This window comes from Buteo buteo, chromosome 3 (assembly GCF_964188355.1).
Source record: "Buteo buteo chromosome 3, bButBut1.hap1.1, whole genome shotgun sequence".
Lineage (NCBI taxonomy): Eukaryota > Metazoa > Chordata > Aves > Accipitriformes > Accipitridae > Buteo > Buteo buteo.
The window spans coordinates 30,894,914-30,922,745 of record NC_134173.1 but is presented as its reverse complement, the minus strand read 5'-3'; the positions used below and the strand labels follow the sequence as shown (position 1 = coordinate 30,922,745).

The 27,832-nt window shown below is 39.3% G+C and overlaps 1 protein-coding gene across 1 annotated transcript; it reads right to left on the bottom strand.

Moving 5' to 3' along the window:
- Positions 1-358: 358 nt before the first annotated feature.
- On the bottom strand, positions 359-27,696 carry MEP1B (meprin A subunit beta). The gene is made up of 15 exons (XM_075024308.1): positions 27,637-27,696; positions 22,791-22,809; positions 22,555-22,605; positions 22,410-22,451; positions 21,304-21,384; positions 20,056-20,173; positions 15,540-15,718; positions 13,813-14,031; positions 10,553-10,705; positions 9,576-9,791; positions 6,657-7,124; positions 4,750-4,932; positions 4,060-4,291; positions 1,429-1,630; positions 359-468 (listed from the first exon to the last, which is right to left on the bottom strand). Exons 1-15 carry the CDS (start codon positions 27,694-27,696, stop codon positions 451-453), a joined length of 2,241 nt encoding a protein of 746 aa, XP_074880409.1. The 3' UTR covers positions 359-450.
- Positions 27,697-27,832: the final 136 nt, after the last annotated feature.

The following is a 27,832-nucleotide window of genomic DNA, read 5'->3' as shown; positions in this document are numbered from 1 at the left end:
TCACAACCAAATAACTCAATGAACCAGGTGCTCCCACACTCCACACACCCTCACACGACTGACTGACAGCTGTTGCATGACTCAGAACCACTGGGTACCCCATGACTACAGGGTCCAGCTCCCTTTTATTACAGACATCTGTATCATGATAAGATAGCAAACCTAGACTTCGCTGTGTTGATTGAAAGTCAGGGTGCAGTTTTACACATTTTCTTCATGTTCAGGTAGACTTAAAGGACAGGGCAGGCACATCACACAACATATTTCCATTTTTCTCCACTGCATGGTGATATACAACACTGTCGGACACTTCACTGACTTTAGCACAGTATTTTACTTTACAAAACTTTATTGTGATGGTTGAGACAAAAGTAATACAAATAATGACGATGTCATTGTGGTTTTCCAGTGATGTTCATCTTGTGTCATTGATGCTTGTTTGCATTATCTTCAGAAGGATGTTTTATTCTAAATGGGAAGAACAAAAAAAACCAAACCCACATTTTAAAAGTGTGTAGGGAAGGGAAGTATGTGTATAATGTAAGAGCGTTACTTGCAAAGAAACCAAAATTATTTATTGGAAGGTCATAAAGTAACAGTGTCAAGTATCTGGCATTGCACAGAAGTACTGGACGTCGACAGGATATCACACAAAGAATATTAGTACAAAATTAAAAATGGAACTCTGCTGTCTGGAAGGCCATTCCTCCTCAATTTGCTTACATAATTTCTCCTGGGCCTTGTGAGTCCCTCTAAGCTATGTCACTCTTGCTATTTCCAAGTTTAAGTCTCTATTTAAACTAAGAGTCCATGTGCCTCGGACTTCGTGAAATTTCCTATCAAAACCTGCCCAAATGCTGCTGTTATTCACTACATGGCCTTTCTGATCCATTCATTCAGATAATTTTAACCTGCTGTCTTCTTTTACCTCTCCCTAAGTCATTATTTCCATGGCTGATTTGTTCCTTGCATAAAAAATGGCTATTGAATAGGGAATTTTTAGATTTGCTTTTCGTTTTGACATTTTGGGTTGGGTTTTTTTAGCACCATATCCAGGTGTTTTAAGGGGAGATCTTTAGTAGAAAATGCAGTAATAGATGAGCAGAAAACACAGTTTAGTTACAAATTGAAAATGAGCCCCTTTGTTCATACTCTCTCACTCAATGTAGGCTGCCACTGGGGCACTAAGATTGGGGGGGGGGGGCGGGGTGGAGGAGGAGAGCAGGTTTGGAATGAAGTGGCTTTTTGGTGTTTAATAAATTAGCAGCACTTAATGGAGCTCTTTAATTCCTAAGCTGGAGTCTTCAGACTTCAAAAATGTGACATCTTCCAATTTATTTGTTACTGAATTTGATTGTTACTTTTTAGTAACTATAGAGAGAGATATGTCTATGTGTATATATTTGTTGAAAGAGGCAAAATACTTACTACTTCTAGAGTCAGGCTCTCCGTATTTTCCTTTCTTTGGCTGTATTTCTTTTTAAGGCACACTGCGGTTGTGATAGTGACAATAAGCATTACAACAAATACAGCTATGGTTGAAGAAACAACTATTACAGTATTTTCGTGAGTGGAGCCTCTCCTTTCACACTTTTCTCCCATGTACCACCAGTTGTCACCGGCTGGACATCTAGAAAGTAAAAGAACAAACATGTGCTATCACCTAAAGATTAAAGGCATGAAAAGGTCTACTTAAGAAAAATGGCATCTCTGATGTACTGTTTCTATATCCCAAGGCATAATGAAGTTATCTTAAAATAGACTTCCATTTTAAAGTTGTCTTGAGTGGACCACTGTCCTTACACATCCAGATGTGCTTCTTCCAGCTTCCTGCTCTCTTACAGGTCATGTCTTTACAGAGAGCCTTTGCCAGAAATCCCAAGCGCTATTCTGATCCTTTTGACTGCTTAACGCTTGGCTGCAGCTGATCTATAGAGCTGCTGCTACAGAATGGTTGTCTTTTGCTACCAATAGAGATACTGTCTGGATCAGTCAGTTCACTTATCTGCTGCTTTTTCCTTGGAGTTCATAGCACTTCTGTTGATAGAAAACTCACTTTCTGCTGCATGAAACTGATACCTGTCACTAGGACCACTGTCATGTAATATTTGCTTCAACTACTACTAATTAGCCTTGTATCCTGATGCAGTTCTGCCTTTTGTCATGCTCAGCTTTTACACAAAGCTCTTCTATCTTCTTCACTCAGTCAATTTAAAAAATCCTTTATAAGGAGTTGAATAAGCTCCTAGGGCAAGTAGTCCAGAAGCTTTACACTGCTGGCCCACAGTCCCTCCAGTTACCAATCAAGCCACATTTACCACCCTCCAGAAAACTTCATCCACCTGTTTCCTCACGTGTGCTTTGCTTTTAATTCTGAGGTCACCTTGTGCAGCAGTGCGAACCTGTGAGATAAATGGGATGGAGACCACAGGCCAGACTCTCAAGGCACCTCTGACCAGACAGCAGCTGAACCAAAGTTCAGGTGCAGGAATTCCCCGGGTTGAGGACTGAGCCAGCCAAAGGTGTTCCCACCATATTCCCCTTTCCCTGCTCAGTGCTTCTTTGCTAGTAGATGTGGTATGTTCTGATCAGACCTTCTCATTGCCAGAAGGGGCTTATTGTCAAATTTAAAGAACTTGTATGAGCTGCCTCTGCCCTCCCCCAAGAAGACAGTAAGAAAAGAAATTAAGATCCTAGCAGCTGTCTGGTTTTAGGACTAAAAACAACCTCCAGGCCTTGATTCCTTCACCTTATCCAGCATCACAATCAGCTCTGAACCTTTTTATAGTGAGCATATGAGGGTACCAATGATCTAACTGAAAAAAAATATATGTGCAGTACCGCTGAATACATACCTGTCCCTATCTTTCTAACCCTGGTTGTTTCTTACGTATTGTTTTTCTAGTTCCTAAGCCATTTACTCAGAACTACCCTCAACCCTGAAAATGAGTCCATTTGCAGTGCGCTGCAAAGGTAATGACCGTTGCGGGACTTCATGTGATCCAGCTTAAACAGAGTTCTGTATCACATTCCCCCTCGTTTCCCAATACAAAATCGGAGCGGAAACTGACTGCTGGTCACACATTTCTCTAGGATGGAAAGTAGGTTACATAGGCACCAGAGCTTCAAATAGCCCAGAGATGTCAGAAAAAAAATGTTCTCCTTCCATAATTTCGAAATCAGGCATAACATTCAGCTTAACTTTTTTTTGTCTTTTTGGAACAGCTTCATGACATTTACTCATATTTGTGACCTGCTTCTGATGGGTTGCACAAGAGTTGTTTCTTAAAAGGTTTCTAAATGGAGAGATATAACATTTAATGAATCATCCTGAGTCTTGTTGCTCTCAGCATTTAGGCGTTTGCCTCACAGCACTCCCCCAGTCTACCTGCCCTGGCACAGCATCACATAAGGTTACTATCTTCAGCCTTAAAGCTTGTTTGAGAGCTGAAACAATGCTAGTCAGCCAGGTGGGTTACATAAATCTATCCACAGAGATTTAAATAAAAGTTGATATTCATTTTCTTGCAAAGCAAACAATCTTTTTAGTCCTCAGCCTTTATTGCTGGTTTCAAAGGCAAGCAACTACACTCTGGTAATTCATGGTCGTAATTTGCACTACATGATATTTCTGAATCAAATTCTAAAATGTCTGTGCTGCTTCCTGCCTGAGAAGTATTAAACATTTTGCCTACTGATATAAATGCTCTTTTGTTTCAACTGCATTTATATTTAACTCTTCTAAATTTTGCTACAGGGACTTCTAAGGAGATGCACAGTCCATTTTATAACATTGGACTAATACATTACTGAAAATGATAAACATGTTTAAAATATAATTTACAGAAAAGTCAAGCAGAGTACTTCAAAATGGTCAAATGCTGAGGTTAGGAGCTTTGTTGCCCAAACTGGTCATAAGTTTAGTCTCGCAGTAGCCATTGGAAATATTTGCCTTAATCAGCTATAGTCTTTCCTCTCGTTAGGAACAAAGATTTATTCTACTAGAAACTTCCATTACTCATCCTGAAATTGCATTTGAGAGTGAATAAAGACAGTTACCTGCACACTGATACTCTATCTACTATAATGCAGACTCCATCATTTTCACAAGGGTTGTCTGGGCAGTAGTTGGGAACCTCCATCTCTGGCTTTTCGGTCAGGGTGACAGAGGCTGTTGTGATGGGTGTTGTGGTGGTGGTAGACCTAGTGGTAGGCTTGGTGTTGGCACCGGGTGTACTCGCAACAAAGGTGGGTGAAACACTTGGCTGAGTTGCTAGTAGGTGTGATATATCTGCATGATAAAACCACAAGAAATAAGGTCTTTACGTCCTGTTATTTTTCCTCTTATTCTAATGATAAGTTCTAATAGTAAAGAGCAAAGACCCTTTCCACAAGTATAATGGATAAATAGTCTGTTTTACCTTTCAGGAGCATGATGTATTTTGGAAATGTCCTCTAGATTTTTTCAGAAATAGGCAATTTTATTCAAAGTACTCTATTCAAAATAATTTGCACAGGATTAGCATCACTTTATACACCTTCACATGAGACAAAGGAATTATACAGTGTATGTACCTATCCACAAATTTATTCAAACATATGATTTGACTTTAGATACATGCATAGTTCCAAAACTGCTCATCTGCAAAGTACATCATGTGTATTTATAGCTACAGCACTAGTGACTTAGTAAGTATGTGACACTCCATGTTTACTGTATCATAAAGAATATCAGCTATATTTACATACCTTCCATTGTTAAAAGAATATAAACACTGTCTTCTTTAATAAAGTTGCGGCTTCTAAGTCTCTGATGAGTTAAAAATGTACTCGTTCCAATTCCTGGACCTCTCATGAATCTGGTTCCATTGGGAAAAGTTGCTACGGATCCCACTTTATCTGGCCTATCCCAAAAATAATTTGATGAGGAATCTGGGGAAAAAAAACCAAAGCAAGCAACGGAATGTGAGTGTGGGACCACTCTGGATTTCTTTCTCAATAGGGTTCCTTCCTTCTCAGATAATCTCTGCTGCAAATTAGTACTGAGGCTTCTCTCAACAACAAAGACAGACCGTGTCCTACTTTGCCTGCTTCTGCTTAGTTGCTCATGGATTTCATGAATATGGAGAAGACAATAAATTACCTGAAATTCAAAGAGTAGGAGCAATGCTGAACCTGCCTACAATATTTGCAGATTTTTTTGCCTGAGATTCCATAATGATGAGATGCACAAGACAACGGAGATCTTCAATGGCTTGGTTTAGCCTGAGGTATTGAGAAAAGAGCCTGCTGGAGATGAGGTTACTGGAGAGCTAGTTGACAACCTGTTGTACTGTCTTTTTAGTTCTTTTAAAGCACAGTAGGCAAGAAGATGAATAGCACATGAATCATATGTAAAATGAATTAATTCGGTGCTTCTCAAAAAAGAGGCATCTCTTGATGTGGATGTAGGGCAGAGGGTACTTGAACAACCCGAATTGTCACAGGCCATTGATGTCCCCTCTATCAAACCTCCTTCTAAATCTCAAAGCTAAGCCTGATTGCCTATGGAAGTATCTGACAGAGGGAGAAGAAACTGCCTGCTCCAACACCTCTGCTGGTTAGAGAAAGGATAGGAGTTTCAAGGCTTCTCTTGGGAATCTGGGGCTACTAGCAATATATGAATAAACGAGGGAGAAGGAGCAGAGTGCCAACAGACTGCACGTCCACAGGGTCAGGGAAGGAAAAGGGCTGAGCACTGTGGCCATAATAGCAGAGAGCACAGGGAAAATATCAACCATCTGTGGAGGACCTGGTGTGATGCACCTTTCATTTACAGTGGAGACCATTTAGTCTTTCTAGATTACCCACATTGTTTTCACGTAGAGACAGTGTCACAGAAAAATGAATGAAAATCATAAATTTTAAAAATAATACTGTGAATTAGACATTTTTGTGCCTTCCTTCCTTGACTAATGTTATGGTCTGAAAGCCCAGGAAACTAATTCAGTGGTGAAGGTGGTTTCTTTTGACAAAACCCTTATATTGATGCAGAAAGTCATTTTGGCTTAAATCCAAACTTTATCCAATGATGAATATAGGGGGTTTCTCTAATATCTCTCTTTATAGAGATTCCTACCATTTCTCAGAGTTATATCTTTACCTCAACTGCCTCCTTTCCAAGTTATTGTGGACAATTGCTCCTTATCTTCTCACACCTTGAACGAGCACAGAATACATAATATGAATCAGTACTTTGAACAGCTGGAGATTTGCGCTGATACCACTGTACCTTTTACAAGAAGGGAGGGGATTTAATAGCTGCACTTTTATCTGGTTTGAACTCTGCATATTGTTAATTCAGTATTTTTCCTTTCAAGCTTCCTGGAAAACTTCCATTCTCATTAAAGCAGATATAAATGCATTTTCACAGAGCATATGAAAGAAATTTTAGGAGTGGATCATCCACCTGTTTCTTATGCAAATCAACTTTGAAATCCACGGTCCCAGCTTAACCTACTTGTATGTTCAATTTTTTTCTTTTCTGTGGATCAATTATATCGTTGCTGTAAACAAATGAAACATTCCAGAAGCTAAAGAAACCTGCACTAACATACACAAACAGAAAATTTGACTCCTTATCTTTTGACTGAATAGCACATCTGATTTTAACTAACCTGATAATTTCAGAGGGTCAGTTGTTATACTTCTTTGGTTTGACATCCGTTGTCGAATATCGGGATGCTGGTCAAGCAGAGTCATGGTACCTTGTTGCCATGCACAGGGCCATTGCAACTGGTCATCATTTGCTCCAGAAATCAAGTACAAGTACATTGCTAAATTAAATGGGTTATTGGCGGTACCATTTACAAACAAGCTGACCTGAAAAGCATATCCTTTACTAGAGTAAAAAGGTGGACTGTATATTCTTCCTGCTGTCCCTGCTGGACTTGTATTGAGGAGATGTGTGAAATTTCTGATATGCCAGACGTGGTGGGGACACTGAGTCTCTGACAAGTTGATGTCATCAATAGAGAGGCCTCCCTTTGATAAGCCACTTCCTCTCACGCCTTGAAACACAACCCGGAATTTACTTGTGACATTCAAAGAAACGTGATGGAGCTGCCAGTAACTCGCAGGTGAACCTGAAAAACAAGGGTAGGGATTTCTGAGTAAGCAATAGAGTCAAACAGGTCTACAGATCCTATATCAACACTATGTAAGAATTTCTCATTTCCACTGGTACTGACATGATGGAATATTTCTCCTGTAGATGTTACATTTTCACTGCAAGATCATATTTTCTCAATGCAGTTTTTCAACAGATTTAATATGCATAGCAGCTCTTTGAGTGAAAACAGTGTTGATGGTTTTTAAGACTGCTTTTTCTTTTATAGTTTTAAAGAACACTGCATTAAATTAGTATAAATGTTGTGATAATTAAATGCACAAAGATGGCTGTCACCTGTATTATTAAAAAGAAAAAAAAAATCAGACAAAAGTATATTCAAATAACCGAGTAACAACATGTCTCAACAAAAAATGCTACAGAGGATTCTGGGAGCCTAGAACTACAAGATTTGTATATTTAAAAGGCTTGTTGGAAGTTTGCCTATGCAGAAGCACTATTCACCCATCAAATGATTAATGGTACTAAGTTCAAATTAAAGCCAGTCGTTTGCAAAACCTACTTCATGTGATAAAAACTCACTGCAAGGCTGATGTTGCATCCAAAAGTGCCTGCACTAGCAAATTCTACTTGACTCCAAGACCAGTGTACGCAAAAGCAGATACCTCTGCACAGCAGCCTCGTAAGGCAGGTGAAAGTAAGACATGCTTCGTTAACAATGTGTGCAGCAAAACAGTTTCTTTTGCTGCCTGGTTTATGTTCACCAGCATGGAAGACCAGACTTTCAGCTGCATTTATGGAATAAGCGGTGCCAATCCCAGGTACAGAACTCGCGCTTCACTTCCCTAATGATTCTAAACACAACACAATGGATCTCGGATATAAGTCTTAATTTCTTGCCATTCTTCATTACCGTTATAATTGGGAGGAAAAAAAATAAACCCAGAAACAAGAACAAAACCACCCCACTGGTTTCCATTAAATTGCCTTCTGCATAAACTAAAGGCTTTTTTAACTGCACGGATGATATGCAAGACTGGGGTTTCTGACTCACGTTCAACGAGCAGATCAGCTCCTGTGCTGTAAAACGTTCGGCTCCCACAGCCTCCCCTGCTCCCAGCTGAAGGCAGCTACAGCTGCCACAGTCCAGCAGAAAGGATTCAGGGCTTGTCCCTCAGCCTCTTGAGCATGGGGGTTCAGTGCAAACCCATGAGCAGCTCAGCCAGCACGTTAGATCATGGCTGGAAAGGGCTGTAGTGTCACTCTTTCTTCCAGTTTGTTGACTGCACCCGTGAGGGTAACTTCTCACGTGAGAGAAGTGAAACAGCTTGGGGGAAAAACTAATCTTAGACCATTCCTGAAAGTTTTACCAGAGATTGTCAAAGTAGGGTGCCCATTTGGACACACATATGAGATCAGAGACTTAAAAGGAAATTACGGACTTGAGAAAGCAGGAATGGGAGAAGGGACCTAATATACCTGAAAGAGCATTTGTGAAGAAGGCTGGAGTGTGGAGAAACTAATCTTGGCTTCAAAGTAGGGTTCGAAAGGGTTTGGAGGGCTCAGACTGATCTGAAATCTACATCTGCCTCAGCAGCCCTGATATGTTAATGATTCCTGACGGCACAAAGGGATGATGAAAGCATCAGGGTGAAGAAAAGAGTGGAAAAAAGAAAAACAGGCGTGAGCAGTAGCTGAACCTAAAGGGACAAAAAAGAAGCAGAAGAGTGGACTCGATACCTATTTAGCAAAAGAACTTGCTCAGACCCTTATGTAACCAGAAGATTGAACTAGTTGTAGCTGCAAAGGAGACCAAGTAATAGTTAAATATTTGAGAAAGTAATTTAACCATAAGATGCCTTTGGCAATTCTAGCTTAAAGAGGTCTTGTCCATTAACTGACCTCAGTTGCTCATTCTGTAGGCTGTAGGCTCCTAAAACCACAGAACTTAATTTTCTTCAAACTACCACTCAAATCATGATCTGCTGCCCATGTATTTCAGTTAAGTCATTTCAAACCTTGTTTAAAAAGTAAGCTAAATTTTATTTATCTTTTTTAAACTTGTATGTTAGGTATTCCAGGGAATGAACTTACACTTTCCATTTCTTTATTATTACTTTCTTATTCATTGTAATTTACTCTAATGACCAACTTCATCTGTTGCTATTGATACCAGCAATTCTAGAACAGTTAAAATGACTACTCATGGAATTTTAGCTATTTTGGTGAGAAAACTATACTGATAACCCAAGAGTTTGTAATTTGTGGTAATTGATTATATTCTAGGAAAATGGCTGACTGAGGATCCATCAAGCACAATTTCACCAGCAGAGAATCAATTACATAGTTAGAGAAGAAGCCAAACAATAACGCTAGGACATGAGTCACTTTGCTACAGTATTTTCCCCCAGTACTTTGAAAAGGATATTGCATATAGATTAAACCCAAATGCAGTTTTATTCCATACCTTTTATCTCTTCAATGAGTCTCAAAGTACCATTCGGATGGGCTGAAGTATACTCCCTGACCCAGACATACAGCCGGTCACTTTCGTGACCGCTGTTATAGAAATAGAATTGTAAGCACTGAAAGCCCCTTTTGGGATACAGAATTCGGCTCTCCAGGATAGCTGTGCTTCCCTCTGCTCCAGCACTGGTGTTGAAATGCATGAAGTAGCCAGAATCTGTCAAAAGTCAATGAGAAATGAACAGTAGAGGAGAGAGAAAACAAAATTTTCCTGGCGTACCGGTATTCTTTACACTGAACTGTAGTAACACTAGGAGACATGGTCAAGTCAGGGTAAGGTAGTTCCTGTACAAATCCTCAGACTGAGGACTGTTACCTGTTCACATTGTCCCAAGGCAGAACTGTTCTTCTTGCAACTTTTCTCCTCATTTGGCACTCTCTAGCAATTTGTACTCAAAAGCATGGGCTTGTTCTCTTTACCCAGTGCCAGTAATTCACGGTTGACTCTCTCTCTGGAGGACTGGTTTAAGCTCCTGAACTCATGCAATTTTCTCTGACAGGTTCAGACACAACTGGCTATATTCTCAATTAATTGTTCACCTGAGCCCTCATAATATACATAATTTCTAAATCCCAATCATTTCCAAAGACTTACTGAGCAATTATTCAGAAAAGCAGCAGTCTTTCTGGTGTGCCTGTACTATAGATTAGAAAATGTTATATAGTTCTCGTATCAGGATGTGACACTAAAACTAGAAAACAGATCAAAAGAGATAAGGACATTCAATCTTCTCAAATAAGGAGAAAATCCAATGTATCACATGATGTCCCTAAGTATGTAGATTTATGTTGCTTGGTTAAAAAATAAACTGTAATTTGTCAACAGATAAAAAGAGAACAAGGCCGAGATCGAAGTCAACTTGTATGCCTCTGCAGAAAATACTTCCCAGAGAGATAAGAACAGTTTTTTCCTCATACCTTTGCATTCTCCCATATTAGTGTGATCAGTATTTGGCCCAGCAGGAACCTGAGACAAACGCTGCCAATCACTGTTATCATCTGAACTTTGAATCATGCCACATATATTTTCAAGTTCAAAACTGCATGTATCCATGAAACTTAGGGAGGAGGCTATAACATTAAAAAAAAAAAAAAAAAATCTCTATTACATGACATACATTTTAATCATTTTAATTCTGAATGTCCAAAGCCAAGAGCAGAGAAAACTAAATGCAGACACCAAATAATCAGTGGCGTCAAATACCATCAATATTCATAGGTATGATGTTCAGAAACTCAAAGCATTTGGCGATTAACACTGACATTAATAAGATGTCATCAGGACCACTTTGGGCACTTAGCAAGCACAGGAGGGTGCCAGCTAATTATCATATCACATCTTTTATTTATAAAAGGAACACTAATACCAGCCCCAACCCACCAACCTTCACATAGTCAGAAGGTCCTGAGACTTCCCACTCATTCCTCTGCTTTCTTTGGGCCAGTCCATACATGGCCACAGATTTTGATAAAAGTTCACTAACATATCAGTTGGAGTGCTTACTCTGAAATATGGTAGAGCAGAAGTTATTTCACTGCAATAAGCAAACCCTGATTTTCAAAATGCTGAATTGAAAAAAACATTGGCAAAGGTACATTTTGGGCCAGTGGATATCTCATCTCATACAATTTTTTAAAATGTCTTGCATATAACAAGTGAAAAATGAAGTGAAGGAAGACTGTGCAGTTGAATAGGAAAGGAAAAACACTGTATGAAATGTTTTCTCTGTCTAAAGCAAACCCTGGATGGGTGAGGGAAGACACAGTCCACGTTTATCCCTGTTATTAGTTTTGTTACCCATTGCTTTTCAAACTATGTGTAAAATATTGTGGCAGGTTTAAAGGTTTAACTGCACCACAAAAAGGACCTTGAGTATCACAAAAATCAACCTCAATGGCATGTCAAATGCTTCACTTCAGCTGTAGCTCAGGGAAGCACTTCAGTATGAACCGCTGCCAAATCAGTTGTACTGCTGAGATATTTTGTACTGTCCTCATAGAAAGCTAACAATCCTCTAGAGGTTGCAAGGCTATCAGAAGTGTTGTATGACTGATACCTTTTAAGATACAGTATTGGTATGATGTTGTTAAAAACCAAGAAAAGATTTTCACAGTGAATGTTATATTGGCTGCTGGAGAAAGGAAAAAAAAAAAAACAACCCAGCTAGGGTGTCAGCAAGAAGGTAAGAAACCCAGAGAATTATTAGATGAAAGAGCTATTTGAAATCAAAATATAAAACAAAATATGAAATCGATTTTCCCAAACAGGAAAGAAGTAGCCTAACTACCTTAATTAGAAAATGCTGGCTGGCATGGAGCGGTCACCTGAACGACAGGAAGAGAAAAAAACAAGACCCAGTAGCTTACGATGTATTTCTTAGATTAATTCATGAAATAGGGGAAAAGGGCACTGCTTGAGGCAGGTTTTGAACTCCACCTGCACCAAAAGCCAGATACTTTCTTGGTACATAGTGAAAGGCTGGACTTGGAAGAAAATACATGGGGATGAGTGCTGAGTACTAACGTCCAGTGGCTGAGGAAAACCTCATGGTCAGTTCTGTTAAGTAATACGCTAGAAGGGGAAAGCAGACTAAAATCTACTGTTATCATATGCCCTGAAAGACAGTTCTGAAGAAGAGATCAGAACAGCACTGAAGTATCAGTCAGGATTTCTTATGCAGTGGGTTGGTTTTTTTCAATTTGAGAACCAAGTTTCCCGTTTTTAATGCAATTTCCTAACCAGACAGGCCTTTAGCAGAAATTCAGCTTAAACTTTTCCTTAAGTCATGTTCAACAACAGAATTAATCTTTTGATTCCTCTGGGAGGATATCTGCCATCCAAACCATGTTTGGCATTCTCAGTCTTCCATCTAACCTGAAAGGATCAGTCTAGCAGCCGAGTGGGTGAGGGCTGGGACCTGTGAAGCACCCATCCTCCCGGGCACAGGGGCCACTTAGGCAAATGATGGGTGATCTGAAGACCACTTACGGCTCTGCGAATATCGTGCATACTATACAAAGACAAGGGACAGACTGGGGAGCAGGGCAGATCCTGATTGCACTGGAGGTGGTGGCTGTTTTGTCACTAATTTCAACAGGACTGGGGCTTGTTTCACTTGGGGAATGTGCCTACGGGTTAAGAATGAAGTTAAAATATCATGAAGTATTTATGTAATATATGAGAATGCTGTAAAGTATATAAGATTAATGGAGGGGAAGAAGGACCCCATCCACTGTTGAAGATATCCTTAGCTGTAAGTACTTCTAAACATCTAATTGACTGTATGCCAAGTGCTAGAAGCTAAGGCTGCACGTAAGTGTGTGTTCAGTTTAGACCTACGTGAACAGAAATATTTTCATCAGAATCATATGCTCAAAAAATTGCGCTGTTTTAATAAAATGGTTTGATAATTATTTAAGGTATCTATATAATGAGGCTTAAAATATAATTGTAAACCAGTACTCACTACTTGGGATACTGAGGCAGTGAAGTAAGTTTTCATCTGAGTGCCAGGGCACATTTGATGCAGTCCCAATTATAGAATTATATTCCAGTTTTGTAATAGAATTATCTATATTTCTCTGTCTCTTACTTTCACCCAACTTTCCAAAATAAATCCCACATGAGCAAAATAACTCCTCTGACCACTTTTGAAAGAGACTGGGTTTGAAATTAAAAATACAGATTTCAAAAGCTCACATTTTCTTCACAACAGCATCTGTACCCTATTTGCATGAACACACACACTGTCTCACAGATTGTGTGAGAGCGGGGTAGGTATGATAGCCACAGCAAAGGTACGCATTTCTGTACAGTATCTGAGTAACAGCTGTGGAATAACAGGGCGGAGGGGGGGGACACCAAAAAGCTTTGCGCAGCACAAATTTTAAACAGCCACCCAAGGGATGAACAAAAATCAGCTGCTGAGTGAAGCTGGTTTTTAACTAAAGGTCAGACAAAATTGCACAGAAAACTCTGCTACGCAGCAGTGTTTCTGCAGGAGGGCTATGTTATTTCTAGCTGTACCGTTATTTCTGGTGTTGTTAACACAATTCACTTCTCCAAATACAATAGCATCTCTTTCACTTGTGCCTGGATGAGTCCAGCATGTATGTATCACCCTTATTTATTTCAAATGCCAGAAGCAAAAAAAATTAAAAGAAGTGGAGAAACTTACAGCAATTGTACAGCCGGTTCAGTTTCTGGAGATCATAATCACTGAAATCCATTCGCTGTCCTATTACATCCATGAAGTCTGGTATGTTAGTGACGATGGTGGGTTCAGTTCCATTTCTGAATGCATTTTGGCTATAGTGCATCACAGAAGTATAGTCATAGGGAACATTCAGGGAGTCTGATATTGTATCATCATATTTTATGAAATTATGATTTTTGCCTAAACAGGAAAAATAAAAGGAAAGATTGTTTGTTGCCCAAGAAGACCAAGTTTTGATGTACAGGCTCGAAGTGACAGAGAATCCATCAGATCCCCAAGTATTTTTTTGTAGTCATTCACTTGTACTTACTCTGTATACAAACTAGTTTATTTCTAGTCTGGAGTTATTTACTTTCTTCTTTCAGCCACTGGAACATAATATGATGACTTCTGCTGGATGAAGGAAAGCTTTTTGCTACCAGAAATCTTTTCCCCATGAAACTACCCATAAACTTTGATGGGTTTGTGATACCCAAAAGTGGAGATACTGTTTCAGTACTCAAATTAATGCAATTTGCAACTGTAATGCCTCCCGGTTTCTAATCTGTATTCTCTGATATTTAATTGCTGGTCATTTTAGCTTGCAATAAACAAGTTAAAGTTGTCATCAGATAAGCTTCCAGAATTTAACTGTACAGATATTTTCTGGAGTATGAGCAAAAAAACATTACTAACTACCCAATGGAAGGTAAAGTTTTAAATGTTTTAAATTAGTCAAAATACAGTAACTATATTCTGGTCAGTGTAAAAAAGCTGCAGCAATTTCAAAGGGCTAACAATAGTGCAACTTGTCATTAAAGAGTCAGCAAAATATAATGGAAATCAAGTAACAGAGTCTAAGTCATTTTCTGTAATATATACTTCCACGTGCACCTGCCTATTGATCACAACTAAATAAGAATGCATTAGATTTAACCATTATCTATTTTTTTCAGTCTTCTGTGTGTACCTGTGTTAGGAAAGCATCAAGTCTGCATCTATAACTTTGTTTTTGAACTGCCTGAAGGTCACAGAGGACGACGGCAAGCTGAAGAGGCAGAGACCAAGCAGAGTCCCGAGGAACCCTGTGCCAGCTTTCAGGCTTGTGCCAAATACGCCACCACTTACATTCACAAGCTGCATGGCTAAAGCAACCACTCGTGTGGTGGGAAGCCTGAAAGGGGTCTCTCCTGCCTGCACACCCTCTCTGCATGCTCTGCTGTCTCAGCTCTGCTGCCCGCACCGGGTGTAGCGGCCAGGGAGAAAGAGGACAACCGGCGTTTTCACTGGAGATTTTCTACTGGCTTTGGTCGCACTGGGTTTTTCAGAGTGTTGGGTTTTGGGGTTTTTTTAATTTTGTTTTGTTAAGGGGTCCCAGAGTAACGGTGCTTTTAGAGTATTCATTTAAACAAACTAAATTATTCTCTTCTGCTGCTCTGCTGTACAACATGTATCATAACAGGACTCAGATCTCTAGTTAGGGCTCTGAGAACTGCCGTGGCACAAGGAACAACCACAGCAACAACAAAGGAGGCTTTCTGTCCCAGATGATAGATATCGCTTGATTTTTAATTTATTCATATGCTGGCTTTGAAAAATAAGTCCGGGTAAGAGAATAGTGTGACCACCGAAGGATGGCTGGAAGGGATGTTCCACAGCTAAACCCCCTAACACCAGAGTCTAAAAGGAAAAGCAAGGGAGTAACTGACCAGGCTGAATCCTGTCCCACATGATGGACACATAGTCGTCCCGGTCAAACCGTGACTGCTCATGCCAGAATCCCAGGGCATGCAGGAACTCGTGCTGGATTGTCCCGATCCTGTCACAGTTGGCCCCGATGGAGAGCTGCTGCAACCCCTCTTGGCGGTTTCCCACTGAGGACCAGCAGCTAGCATTGAAATAAAATGAGAGGGCTGTCTGTGAGATACATACCATCCCCACACCACATGAACTCCAGAATCAATCTGTTCAACAGGTGTATTTTTAACTTGAGCGCTGAAGCTACATTTTGCTACAGAGAGCGCTTTTTCATTGATCCATTCCTTACCAGATCCTTTCCTCTTGCATTTAGCTCTGTTTCAATGAACAAGCAGTTCCCCCGCTCTGGCTCTACTATTTTTAATGGGTTTTCTTTAGAAGAAAAATGTTGAGCTATTTGTGACAGAAGAAAACTGATGAGGATTTTGTTGGTTCTCTGGTGAACATCAAAGACTATGGGCACATAATTTAGAGCAATTAAGTTACTGCAAATTAACAATTTTTAGCTGGACCACAAAATTATGAGGATTTCCTTGCTACTCTGCTGAACATCAAAGGCTACAGGCACATAATTTAGAGTAATTAAGTCACTGCAAATTAACAATTTTTAGCTGGACCACAGTATGTGACTGTGAGCACACTTTGAGCCTGTCCTTATCCTAAGGGCAACTGGGTTCATACACATTCTCGCCTCTGCCATTGCAGCTGCTTCTCTGTTTATTGTTTTGGCCTTTTGCTTTGTGAGGGGCTGTGGCTGCCAGGCAAGGCATGCTTCTGCATGGCTGTGTTTACCTTCCAAAAGGTTGGTGGATTTGACAGTGCTTTTCATAAGCTCTTTTCTTTCTAGCTATTTGTGAGCTGCTGCGCTAGGGCACTTGCTGCTGACACACGCTGACAAGAAAGAGCAAAACCGCAACTGTGCTGGAAGTTTTTATTAAAGGATAAAAAAAGTCAGTCAGCTATCTGCACAAACCAATAAAATGGCACCCCATGTCCACAAACTAGCAAGCACAGAGAGCTACATTTAAATTGATATTTTATGCAGCAAATAAATCAACACTTACCCAATGAAGTCCATAAAATTAATCGGGCACAAAATATGCCATAGGATTTGCAGTCCTATCACCCCAGAAATTTAAAACCACAAGCACACCATGCACTTTCGAACCCTGTAACTTATTAGCGCAACATATTCCCCAGTATTTCTCTTTCCACAAAGCAGCACAGGCCTTGGCTATTGATTACTCATTAAAATCACAGCATGAGACCTGGGAAGGAGCACGTGTGGCATCCATAATTTCACAGGCTTCCCTTGAACAAGGCCTCATATCGATTAGGCAGCTTTTTCTTGTGTTGTGCAGAAGTCTAAGAAGTCCATCACACTTCTGGGTCCACCTCATACCAAAGCAGCTGCCTCTGGCTTCACAGCTGCTGCGTAGTGCACAGCAGGCCACAGACACATCCAGGACACTTGGCAAAATTAGCATCCAAATGCTGGGGGATGCAGCTTCCCCTTGCCTTCAGACTGCCAAATGCCTACATAACCATCGTTCTGCAGCTGCAGAGGGAGTGAATACACGTCTGTGTCGCCAAGCACTGAGAGTAAAACTAGGTAAGTAAGTGGGACAGGGCACTCCAGAGCAATGGGCACCTGGAAACCCATATTAGCAGTGTCTTCAGGAAGGAAGAAAATGGGGGGAAGTCCCAGCTTCCTCAAGTGTGTGAGAGCTGTATCTCCTCTGATTCAATGCTTTCTGCATTGCTAGTTCCTCTATCAGATGCTAGAAGAACAGGAAAGTACCTGCTCTGATTAATTCCACCAGCCTTGTTTTTGGAAGATGGGCTGTAAGTAGATAGACGCATGCCATCAGTAGCGATGAAGCCACTTACTTCAGGCACATTTTTATGCTAATGTCCTGCTAGTAAATAATTTCCCACAGTATCAGAGATCACCAGTATCAGCACACAGACACTTTGACTTACCAGCACCAAGCTGGTTAGCCAGGGATCTGTATCAATCCACTTCTGCATGGGTTCTCTTTCCTGTGTGCCACAGTGGCAAAAAGCTGAAGTGACCTCCCAGGAGAGCTCCATGAAAACCTGATTTTCCATATGGAAATACTAGAGACAGCATTGATCCTCCCTGGTCTGCTAAGCATTTGACGCTACCACACCATGCTAGTTTTCCTGCTGAATGAGTCCTGCTCTTCATGAGAAGAGTAGGGAGAAATGACACATCCATTGCAAGTTCCCAGACTGTTCTGTGAGCTCTGCAGGCACTTGCCACATCTGATGCTCCTGCATTTCTGTGATTCACAAGCATCCCTCATGTATTTTGCTCAGCACCAGGCTGGAGTCTAGAAAAGGTATTTAAATAGATCCACGGTCTAACCTCTGCTGCAGATGCATAGACCTGAATAGAGGGTGAGGTGAAGGCTGTGCGCTAGAAAACCTTACATGTACCTCTTCTCACTTAGCATTAGAAATATATACTTGTTAACATAATACAGGCAGTAGCCAAGGCTTGGCGAATGGTAGATAAAGAACGAGGACACGGAGAGGACTCTCTGCATGGTGGGGTTGATGACACTGTGTACGTACATCAGAGACTACAAATGTATTTTTTACACAGGGCAGTCAACACAACAAAATGGCAGCTGACTTCTTTTGTGCTGACTTCATTTGAATTCAAAAGGATAATCCAGATGAGGACTTTATGGCCTACTACAAATCCTTTTGACACAAAGTTCCCCCACCTCCTCTGTCTGTTTTATGGACGCAAGCCAAGATTGGAAAGGCAAAGACTATTTATCAACTTTTTCTTGGTGCAATAAAACTTCATGAATCTGGCTGGTGTTGCCAGGAACTTTGTGCTCCTGTCTGCACCGTACCCTCTGGACTGAGGTCTTTAGTCTGCAGTTAGGAGAGTCCTAGCTGATTAAAAAAAAATAATTAGGAATGGCAGAGGGGAAATGAGTTGGTTTACCCACCTTTCACCTTGTCCCTACATCAGAAGAGAGGAATGGAGTGAAACGAAGGGCAGTTAATGCAGGGTCAGTCATGGTAATTTCTTTGTACAGCCTGAAGCTAGCTCACTGAAACGGGACAGCTGTTTTCAGAAGACCACACTGTTTAGCTCCAATCTTTTTAAAAGTGCTGCTGAGTGTTAATTTTTTTATGGATGTGCCAGCTGAGATGATAGAAACTTTTCAGGGCAAGTGACACACCAGGCAGTGAGGGCAAGATATGTTATCCAGCTAGAATGACTTGTCTTCTTCATCACCATGACTCATCTATTTTTAATAGACATATAAATGAAACACTGTGCAGAGGCCTCTTACTTGCCATAGGCTAAATATTGTGGTTCTTTTTTCAGGTACAATTATTAGCAAATTCAATGCATACTTTATGTGACAAAGGACTAAAAAATTTAACTACATGAGTTTTCCATTTGGCTCAAAAAGCCGAGGAGTCATTAGCACAGGAAAATGCATTGCTCCCTAAGTCTCCACTTATAGATCTTTTAAGGTTGAGTTTCTATGTCGTATATAGCATGAAGAGTAGAAAATATAAAGAGCCAGAGACGGAAGAAATTTTGAAACAATTATCTGCTACAAATATCTCAGAACAAGCCAAAGGGAAAGGGAAACATTTTTATTATCAGAAGATCTTTTCCCATTTATGAATGCATTCTCATTTCAGGAAATGATTTTCTGAAAGTAAATTTTCTCACCAGGCTATCAAGCTTTCCCTAATCTCCTTTTCTAAGAGAAATGGTTCAGCATAGAGTAGAGAATATATTTGTTCTTGCTGCACTGTTTTGACAGAGACTGTCTTAGAAAGGGAAGCAGCTGGGGCAATTTTGACTTCTTTACTGGGGTCTTATTTTGCAAAATTTAAGGTGGGATAGTATAACTATTCATCAAAAGAGGTAAATAAAGTGAAACCTCTTTAAAATATCTCAGTGCTAGGCAGCATTTAAAAATATTGCTGTTATATCTGAATGCTGGTGTGATGTTGTTCAAATGCAATTCCATTTGTTATAGTCAAACAAATTCACTGTCCCACAGTGAGAGCTACCATATTTTTGCTGGGATTTTTTTTTCCAAAAAACTAAGGTATACTAAGAATGACTATTTGAAAGTGATAATCCATATATCCAAAGATCAGTCAAGAAAATAATTGGCCTGTTTCTGATATCTTTTACCATGCCAAGAAAATTACCTCTTAAAGAATTTGATTTCCTCTTACATTTAAAAATAAGTATCAGCAAGAAATTTTTCATTACTACCAAGGTAATACCTGTTTTGGAAACTACTACAATTTCCAGTTAAAAAAAGGCTGGAAAAAAAACCACAACAAAAATACGAAACTATAATCAGATATATGAGTTTTAGAGTGAATACTGGCCATAAAAATAGCCTGAAGCCAAACAGGATGAAAGTTATTTTACATTACTCTTCTTACCCACTTCCTTTGAACACAGATATGTAATTCTTCTCCCCTTCCCAAGGTTTGAAGTCAATACAGGTTTTCAGTCGATACTGTTCAAATGCCTTGAGGATGACTCCCTTAGCATTCATTTCTGCAAAGCAAATAGTGTTCTTGTCAATACTGAGCCAATACATCTGTATGGAGCAAAGCCTAAAGGTGGGTCTTTCTCCAGCAATCTTTGATCAAAATAATCAGGCTTTTTGCTGGATTAAGACCTGAGTAGGGACCTAAAACCATAAATTAGGCCATTGTGACATTCTATCTTTCTCTTGTTCTGTTTCCGTGTAATTTTTCTTTGGTACTTATGTATAAAGTATGACATGATGAGTATATAAAATATGACATGATGAGTATATAAAATATTACAGTGTGTGGTTCTTAATTTTGTAAATTATTTCATTTACTTTGCTGAGATTTATGTAAGTATTAAATAAATAGGGAACGAAGACATCAGATTTTATCTACTGCAGACTGCAGACTACAGATCTCTCATAGAATCTCTCCAGGACTTGAACTGCTAACATTATATCTGAGTTATCTCATCTCCTCTAAGCAACTTGCATGGTTTCAACCCACTTTAGATCCGAATCTAAACTGGCGGTGGGTGATTTTTTTTTTATTTTTTTCCCTGTCATGTACCAGAAAGATGACCCCACGTTGTGTAGTGAGGGGACAATCTCCCCATGTGGTATACAGTAAGAACACAAGCTCCCTGTCTCACCACTTGCCTCTGCCGTGCAGAGCCAGAGCCAGGTGGACTCAAAGGGACAGAGACAAACTACGATGCATCCCTGGCCCACACTGGGGGACTCAGCAATGTGCCATTGCAAACTGCATTGTCTGCCAGAATTCCAGTTTGCCATCAGTGCTATAGATGATGTAAATGGCCAGGTAAGCTTCTTGGATTTAAAAAGATCTTCAGTGCCCTGTTTTTTCTTCTGCCTAGTAGAGTTGCATGTCTCAGACGTATGCTTTTAAAACCAAATCAATCTGCTGGGACATAGCAATGGCAGGATAAGAACCATCCAAGAAAGGAGGTGAGAGCCAGCACCAACCCCAAGATGATGCATCCTGCTTTTGCACACCCAGGCCCAATCTTGCTGTGGGAAATGGCCTGCTCTAGACTTAAAAGAGAAAAGGATGCCACAGTATCTTTATCAACCTGTATTTAACATTTCAATCAACACAACATACAGACATTTTCATGGGCAAATACTGTACCCAGGCTATCATCGAGGACGTAGGGGATAGTGTGGGGCCACCGGTAGTTGTCACCAATGATGGAGTTTCGTTCCTGCATATGAGAAAGAAAATAAGTATGCAGTCATCAGTAAAAAGTGATTTAGGATCAGGGACTACAATAGTGCTAAAGCAAAGCATGTCTCCTACAAGCCCATGTAAGACATAGAGAAAATCAGAGAGCTCAAAAACTTTGGAAGACCACTCAAGGTCTAAGGCTTGGGTTTGAAATCCCTTCACTCCTTTCTACCGGTGTTTCCAACTTCTGCAGCACTTTCTCCATAGAAATTACCTGAGATTTTGATGCATGTGTGAGGACAGCTTCAGCTCCTGTGGGAAGCGTTAAGATCTAAAGCCCTGAAAACTGTACAGAGATTAATAATTTTGTAATTTTTCATAATGCAAGGGTTTGTTCCTGTGCCCTTAGCAAGTGCTGTCCTTGCTTCCACTGATATGCTCAGGCCAAAGCAATTCACCAAAAGGGAGAGTAAAACACTACCAACTTTCAGGGGTACAAGACACTTCAGGGGTTTCTACTAGATATTTTTTGAAATGTAACTTGCGATGTAAATATATTTATTTTTTTAATTGATCAGGTAGGGATACTGGACATATGATTTAAAATGTGGTATTACTGATCTAATTTTTCCATTGGTTTTAGTGAATCTACTTATATAATGAAGGTTTTGCAGCACTGGTCTGTAAATTGAATTGGCTTATAATAAATATTGTACAGATAAATGAAGAATCTTTTATATAAACCTCTCCAGATGATGATCAGTGCTGTTGAATGTCTTAAAAGTTCAAATATAAAAAACATAGTAAAGGAAACAAGAAGCTAATAATACTGATCTAATAGCTAAACCGACCTTATTTTAGGTAACGTTTCTGCAAATGCACCCAACTCCTTCACTGTCTGTGACATTTTGTAGAAATCCATCCCCAAACATTTTCAGTCTATTGGTACATAAACAGCATTTATTGTTAGTAGGAGCGGGATGCATCAATCATTTCCATGCCAGTGATACTTTACATTGCATAAGTCAATGATACATTTATGGTTTTATATTTTATATTTGAACTCACCCTGTCAAGCTTGATGTCTCCCTCAAAAAGGTCTAGTCCTAAAGCTAAAGGCAAGAGGAGATTAACATGCAATTATTGTATTGATCCGTGGCTACCGTAACGACAATCTCCAAAAAAAATTTAAAAAGAATCTGAATTTTAAAAAACCTTCATTGATGTCAAAGATGTCTTGATCAATTCCTCCATCTACATCTATTTCTGAAAAATAGAAAGACAAGTGAGGTAGGACATTAGCCCTTGCTGTTATCTTTATGAAGTGTGAAAATTAATGCAATAACAATAACAGTAATTATAAATCTGTGTCTGTCCTAGCGATGTTTATGAGCAGCTGGTTTTGTTGACTGCCTCCCGCGCATACAAATAGATCTCTAAACAGAACTCACCAGTTGTCTCTGGAGCAGGCTGGGGAAGGGGAAGAAAAAAAGATATTATTAGAAAGGCACATAATGAAATGCAGCTCGCGTTACTCTCTCAACAGTATTAGAGATGCGATTTAAGCTCAACTGACAGCACTTAGCGTATGGCTTTGCATTGGATTGACTGGACCCACTGCCTCCTCATTTGACTGGAAATGTTTATTTGCTTATGTGTCAGCTTTGTGTCCTCCCCACTTCAGGCTGCCCAACAAGTAAGTCACCCAATACTGCTTCTGTGAAGTTTTCACAACCGTTTTTCTCTCACAGCTCAGGCAGTGCTGAATGGTCCTTCACAAACAGGAAAAAAAGAGCCTATTATTTCTACGAAATCAAGGATTGCTACTAGTCAGGAGCTTTACAGAACCTATGGAAGTTATGCTTAACTTCCCATCGTAAATCTGAAGATGGGGGAATAGAATGAGTGGTCTGGCATCACGCAGCAAGTCTTCGATGGACTGGGTACAGAGCTCAGGTCACCTCAGCCCCAGTCCGGTGCCTTAGCTGGACTCCATTTACCTAAGCAATACCAACTCAAAGACTCTTTCTGCAATGTGTAAAATCCACAGACCATAGTGAGATATAATGACATACATAGAACACATTTTTCCTTGCCATAACATGCCTACAGAATATAATCTATACTCTTTTATTCGACTAGACACTTCATTTTGGACTGGCTTGGAATACTTGACATAACACTACACAACTGTTTCTCACGCAGTGAGCAAAATCATGAACAGCCTTTCTAAGCAATTGTTGCTGGGTGGCTTTTCCTATTTCTCACCAGAAGTCTTGCATTCGTATGTTTGAAAAGAAGTTCACAAACTGAAGGTAAAAAACACCCTTAAATTCTGAGCTCTGGCAATAGAGGTTACAGACAGAGCAAATTGTAAGACATAACAGCAATTCTGCAAAGCAGGATGGGATTTTTATTTTTATTTTTACTATAGTTCCCACTCCCTGACTGTTCTTCTTTCTCCATATAAATAATTTGTTATCTTTCGTACATGCAGTTTTGCATGCAGGACTTACTTTTCCAGTCTCATAAACATCTGCAACCTCCAATAGAAGCAATGAACAGTACAAGATCAGAATGTTGAAAAACGGCAAAAATCAAGTCCATGCAGGCCAAAAGAATATTAATTGTGGTAATTTCTACCATCTGTATGTTGGATAAGAAAATAGTATGGCTAGAATATTCAAGAGAGATTCAAATGTACATGTTCTTCTAGACCTGACTTTTGGCACATAATGATAGGAACAATTTTGAGGGCAAATACTTTGCATGCCCTAAAACTGACAGGATTCATATAAAAACCTTAACCAAATGCAGGAAAAAAAAAAACCTTCAATAAAATTTCTTCATTTGGAAAAGGTTCAGAAAGAAAGCTTTGAAAATGCCAGAATGTCCCATTTCAGCTTTTTAATGAAAGATCCATTTTCAATCTGAAATGACTCTCTTGTGAAAACTTCAGCAAATGGCAGAAAAAATATTGTAAATACAAAAGCCTGAAATCTCATTTTATCATTTTGATTCACCTGAACTAAAATTAATTCAAACTGTTGCTTCACAGTTTTTGTCAGATTTTGATGATTTACTCTGATTGCCTAAGAGGGGAAAAACATTTTTTGCCTAAGCAAGTGGAGGCTATAATTTATAGGTTTAAGAGAGATAATGCCTAATTGGTATGAGCTGGCATAATCAAATGCTTAATATCTAAATGTTATATAAACAGGCAAAGTTTTTAATCAACTACTTCTTCTGCTTCTTAATTGTCTTCATGAAAACTACCACCCACATATGTCCTTGCCCAGCCTAAAGGCAGGATTTTGACCCTGAACTGTTGGTTACAAAAACTTTTGAGTAGAATTTGTTTCCTGACCCAATTTCTCCTGAAACAACCCTGTTTCAGTACTTACTTCCCAGGTTTATGTTGTTTCAATACTTGGTAGATTTTAAGATACCTGACTCTTAAAAACCCAGTGTCATTGTGGAAAACTGACCAAGTTGATTGAAAAACTGTTTCCAGACTTGGGCAGATGCAAATGCTGAAGGATAAGTTTTGATCTCACATTTCACTGAGTTAACTGGTATTATTCAGGTTTACATTCCTACGTGACAAATATGGATGGGGACTTCAGAAAAAAGAATAAGTATATAACTGTATACAGATACAGTTTAATAAACCAAAATATCTTTTCCAAACAAATCATCCATAAATCTGCAGTGTCAATAGACTCCTCTTACATTCTGAAGTTTTATTGCGCATATATCCTCTCATTACCTTTTGTTATCACTGGATATGCATAAGACAGTATCCAGACCACGTATTCAAGTTTTGAAATGAAAGTGCAGCTTGTAAAACAAGCTGAAAGTACACAGGCAAAGTGTGTAACACACATTTTGAAGACTTCATTTGCTTTTAAACTCCCACTCTCACACAGATTTCTAGCTATATGTGGAAGAAAAAAATGACAAGTAAAGCTTGCAATATTCAAAGATTAAAATCACATTATCGTCTTTTCTGTTAAAGATTGTTGATGGAGGAGAAGAATCATACCTATATATGCTGAATCCTCTTATAACCATTAATGGAGAGTAAAATGTTTCTACGGTCTCAATAATTATTAATTATAATGTACCCATATCGACTAATCAGAAAGCATAACTGTGCTAAAGGTAAAAACTGGCTAGCTCATGGAAAAGCTCCTCTACCAGCAGCAAAAGCTCACAAACCAAAATCAATGTAGCTAAGTCCAGCAGCATTTTTGGTGCACAAACCAAAACGTGAGACCATGACTGAAGAATACCAAATTCAGCTATCTACTGAAACACAGGTTGGTCCTCAGTGTCTGAAAACTGTCACTGAACATTTTACACTGAAGGAATCCTTTCACCACTCCTTCCCACTTCCTTCTCAACAAAACTAGGTCTTCAGTCCTGTGAATCTCAACAGCAAAATACTCAGTTTCAAAAGGAGTATCTCTGTGTACAAGTATTACTCATTTGAGTAGTAACGGCTTCCATCTCAATACCAGCCTGACAACTGAGACCTACATGATGCATTTCTAGTCTCTAAAAGGTTTGTAAATAAACAACAGATTCACACTCACACACAGAGGAAGGTTGTATTACCTGTGGTATACCAAAGAGGAATCTAATTTAGTCTAACCAATGCTACCTTTAAATCTACACACACACAAAAATCTGAACATTTATAATATTAGTCCCTAACTTTGGCAAACAACATGGTTTATGTGAATTAAGTTACATTAAAGGTTGGTCAAACCATGGCTTGTGAACATATTTAACGGGTAAATAATTCAAGTGCATCTTGAACATGTGGGAAACATCTCATCTATTTTAGTCACATAAAAACAAGGTAAGTAGACTCACTCAGTAATCAGTGGAGAAAAAACATGAGTAATTGCGTACATAATTTAGCTGTCCCTGAAATAGGTATGGCACCACCATGATGCACTGGCATCTCCAGAAGATGATCCACCTCACCTAGCTTGGACAGCTATTCAAGGATGTAATAAATCACCCGATGAAAATTTCCCTGCCTCACCATGGACTTCAGATGGAGTATAGCCAACAAGTTTAGATGAGACACCCTAACTTATCAGTGTTTTCTCCAGAGTATATAACTTTTAGTACTGGCATCCAGAAATACGAAAGAAGCTCTTCCTGGCCATAAGGCACATGAAAATGAAACAATTAGCCCTGGTGATTAGAAGCCACTCTCTCACACAGGAGCTGGTTATTACCAGTCAGTGCGATGTGTGATAGCTTGTAGATGTTAGTACCAGTCTTCATCACCTACTACATGCTTTAATAAAGCCTGCAGAGGAATCTAAACAAGGCTGAGACTTGAGTTTCAAACAGGTTGGGAATAGAGGAACTGGTAGTCATGATGGGCAGCAGAAATACAAGAGAAATGTGGGTTAGGGTAGTGGCAGATATAGGAACACTATGGGAAAGTTGGGGACATGAGGTTGAGCTCTTGACTTCGGGAGATGTATGAGCATGTGTTAGTGGAGAGGAAGGGGATACGACTGTCACAGTGAGATATTGGAGCTGGATTCATAGAATCAGACAGTTAAGTTGGATAACATAAAATAGATAATGTTATTCCACTCAAGTAATATCACAATAAGTAATACCTTACTCTATAGATTACCCTGAAGCTATGAACAGCTGAAATGAGCTTTCAACAACCTATTGTTTTTTGTTCTCCAAACTAATTATATTGTGTATCACCAAAATTCCTGGCCTCTGCAATAAATTATCACAAGATGAGCAAAATGCTACACTTCTCTACAAAAGACAGGAAATACAAAACCTCAACTGTTACTTTTTTGGCATTAAATAGTTCAGCTGGATTGGAGGAACAGTCATTTACAAGTATATCCAGTGGCTAAAAAGGCATCAATTTCATTATCAAATATATTGTATTAGAGCAAAAAAAATCATATTTCCATTCAAATATGGAGTAGCAAAATAAATTTTAATACTTATCTTGGTTCTAACCCCAGACTTGCTATTCTGATAACGTTATTTCAAATACTAGTGGAAATTTTTATTAGATGAGGAATGCAAGATAAGCTCTTCCCATGTATAGCCAGGCCTATTAAAAATAGCAGCACTAAGACCCCAAGGAATCAGAAATCTTTCTCTTTCTTCCATGCAGATGACAACAAAATTCTTATTTTGCAAAAGCAACATACATAAGTCTTTTCCTCTCAAATTCATCTTAAGTTGCATTGCTTACTTGATCATATAAAGAATATGCATTCTTTGTTTTCTTACCTGACTCCAGACCACCTGAAGAAGCAAACTTAGGAGTGCAGGCACAGAAAACCAGACCATGTTGTTCTTCAGTCAGCAGTTGCAGTGACAGAATTTCAGATCAACTTGGTATTTAGGATAGTAAGTATCATAATCAAAACCTTTGTCCTCTCATCAACAATTAACTTACCTACTTGGCCAGTAAGCAAAGTCCATC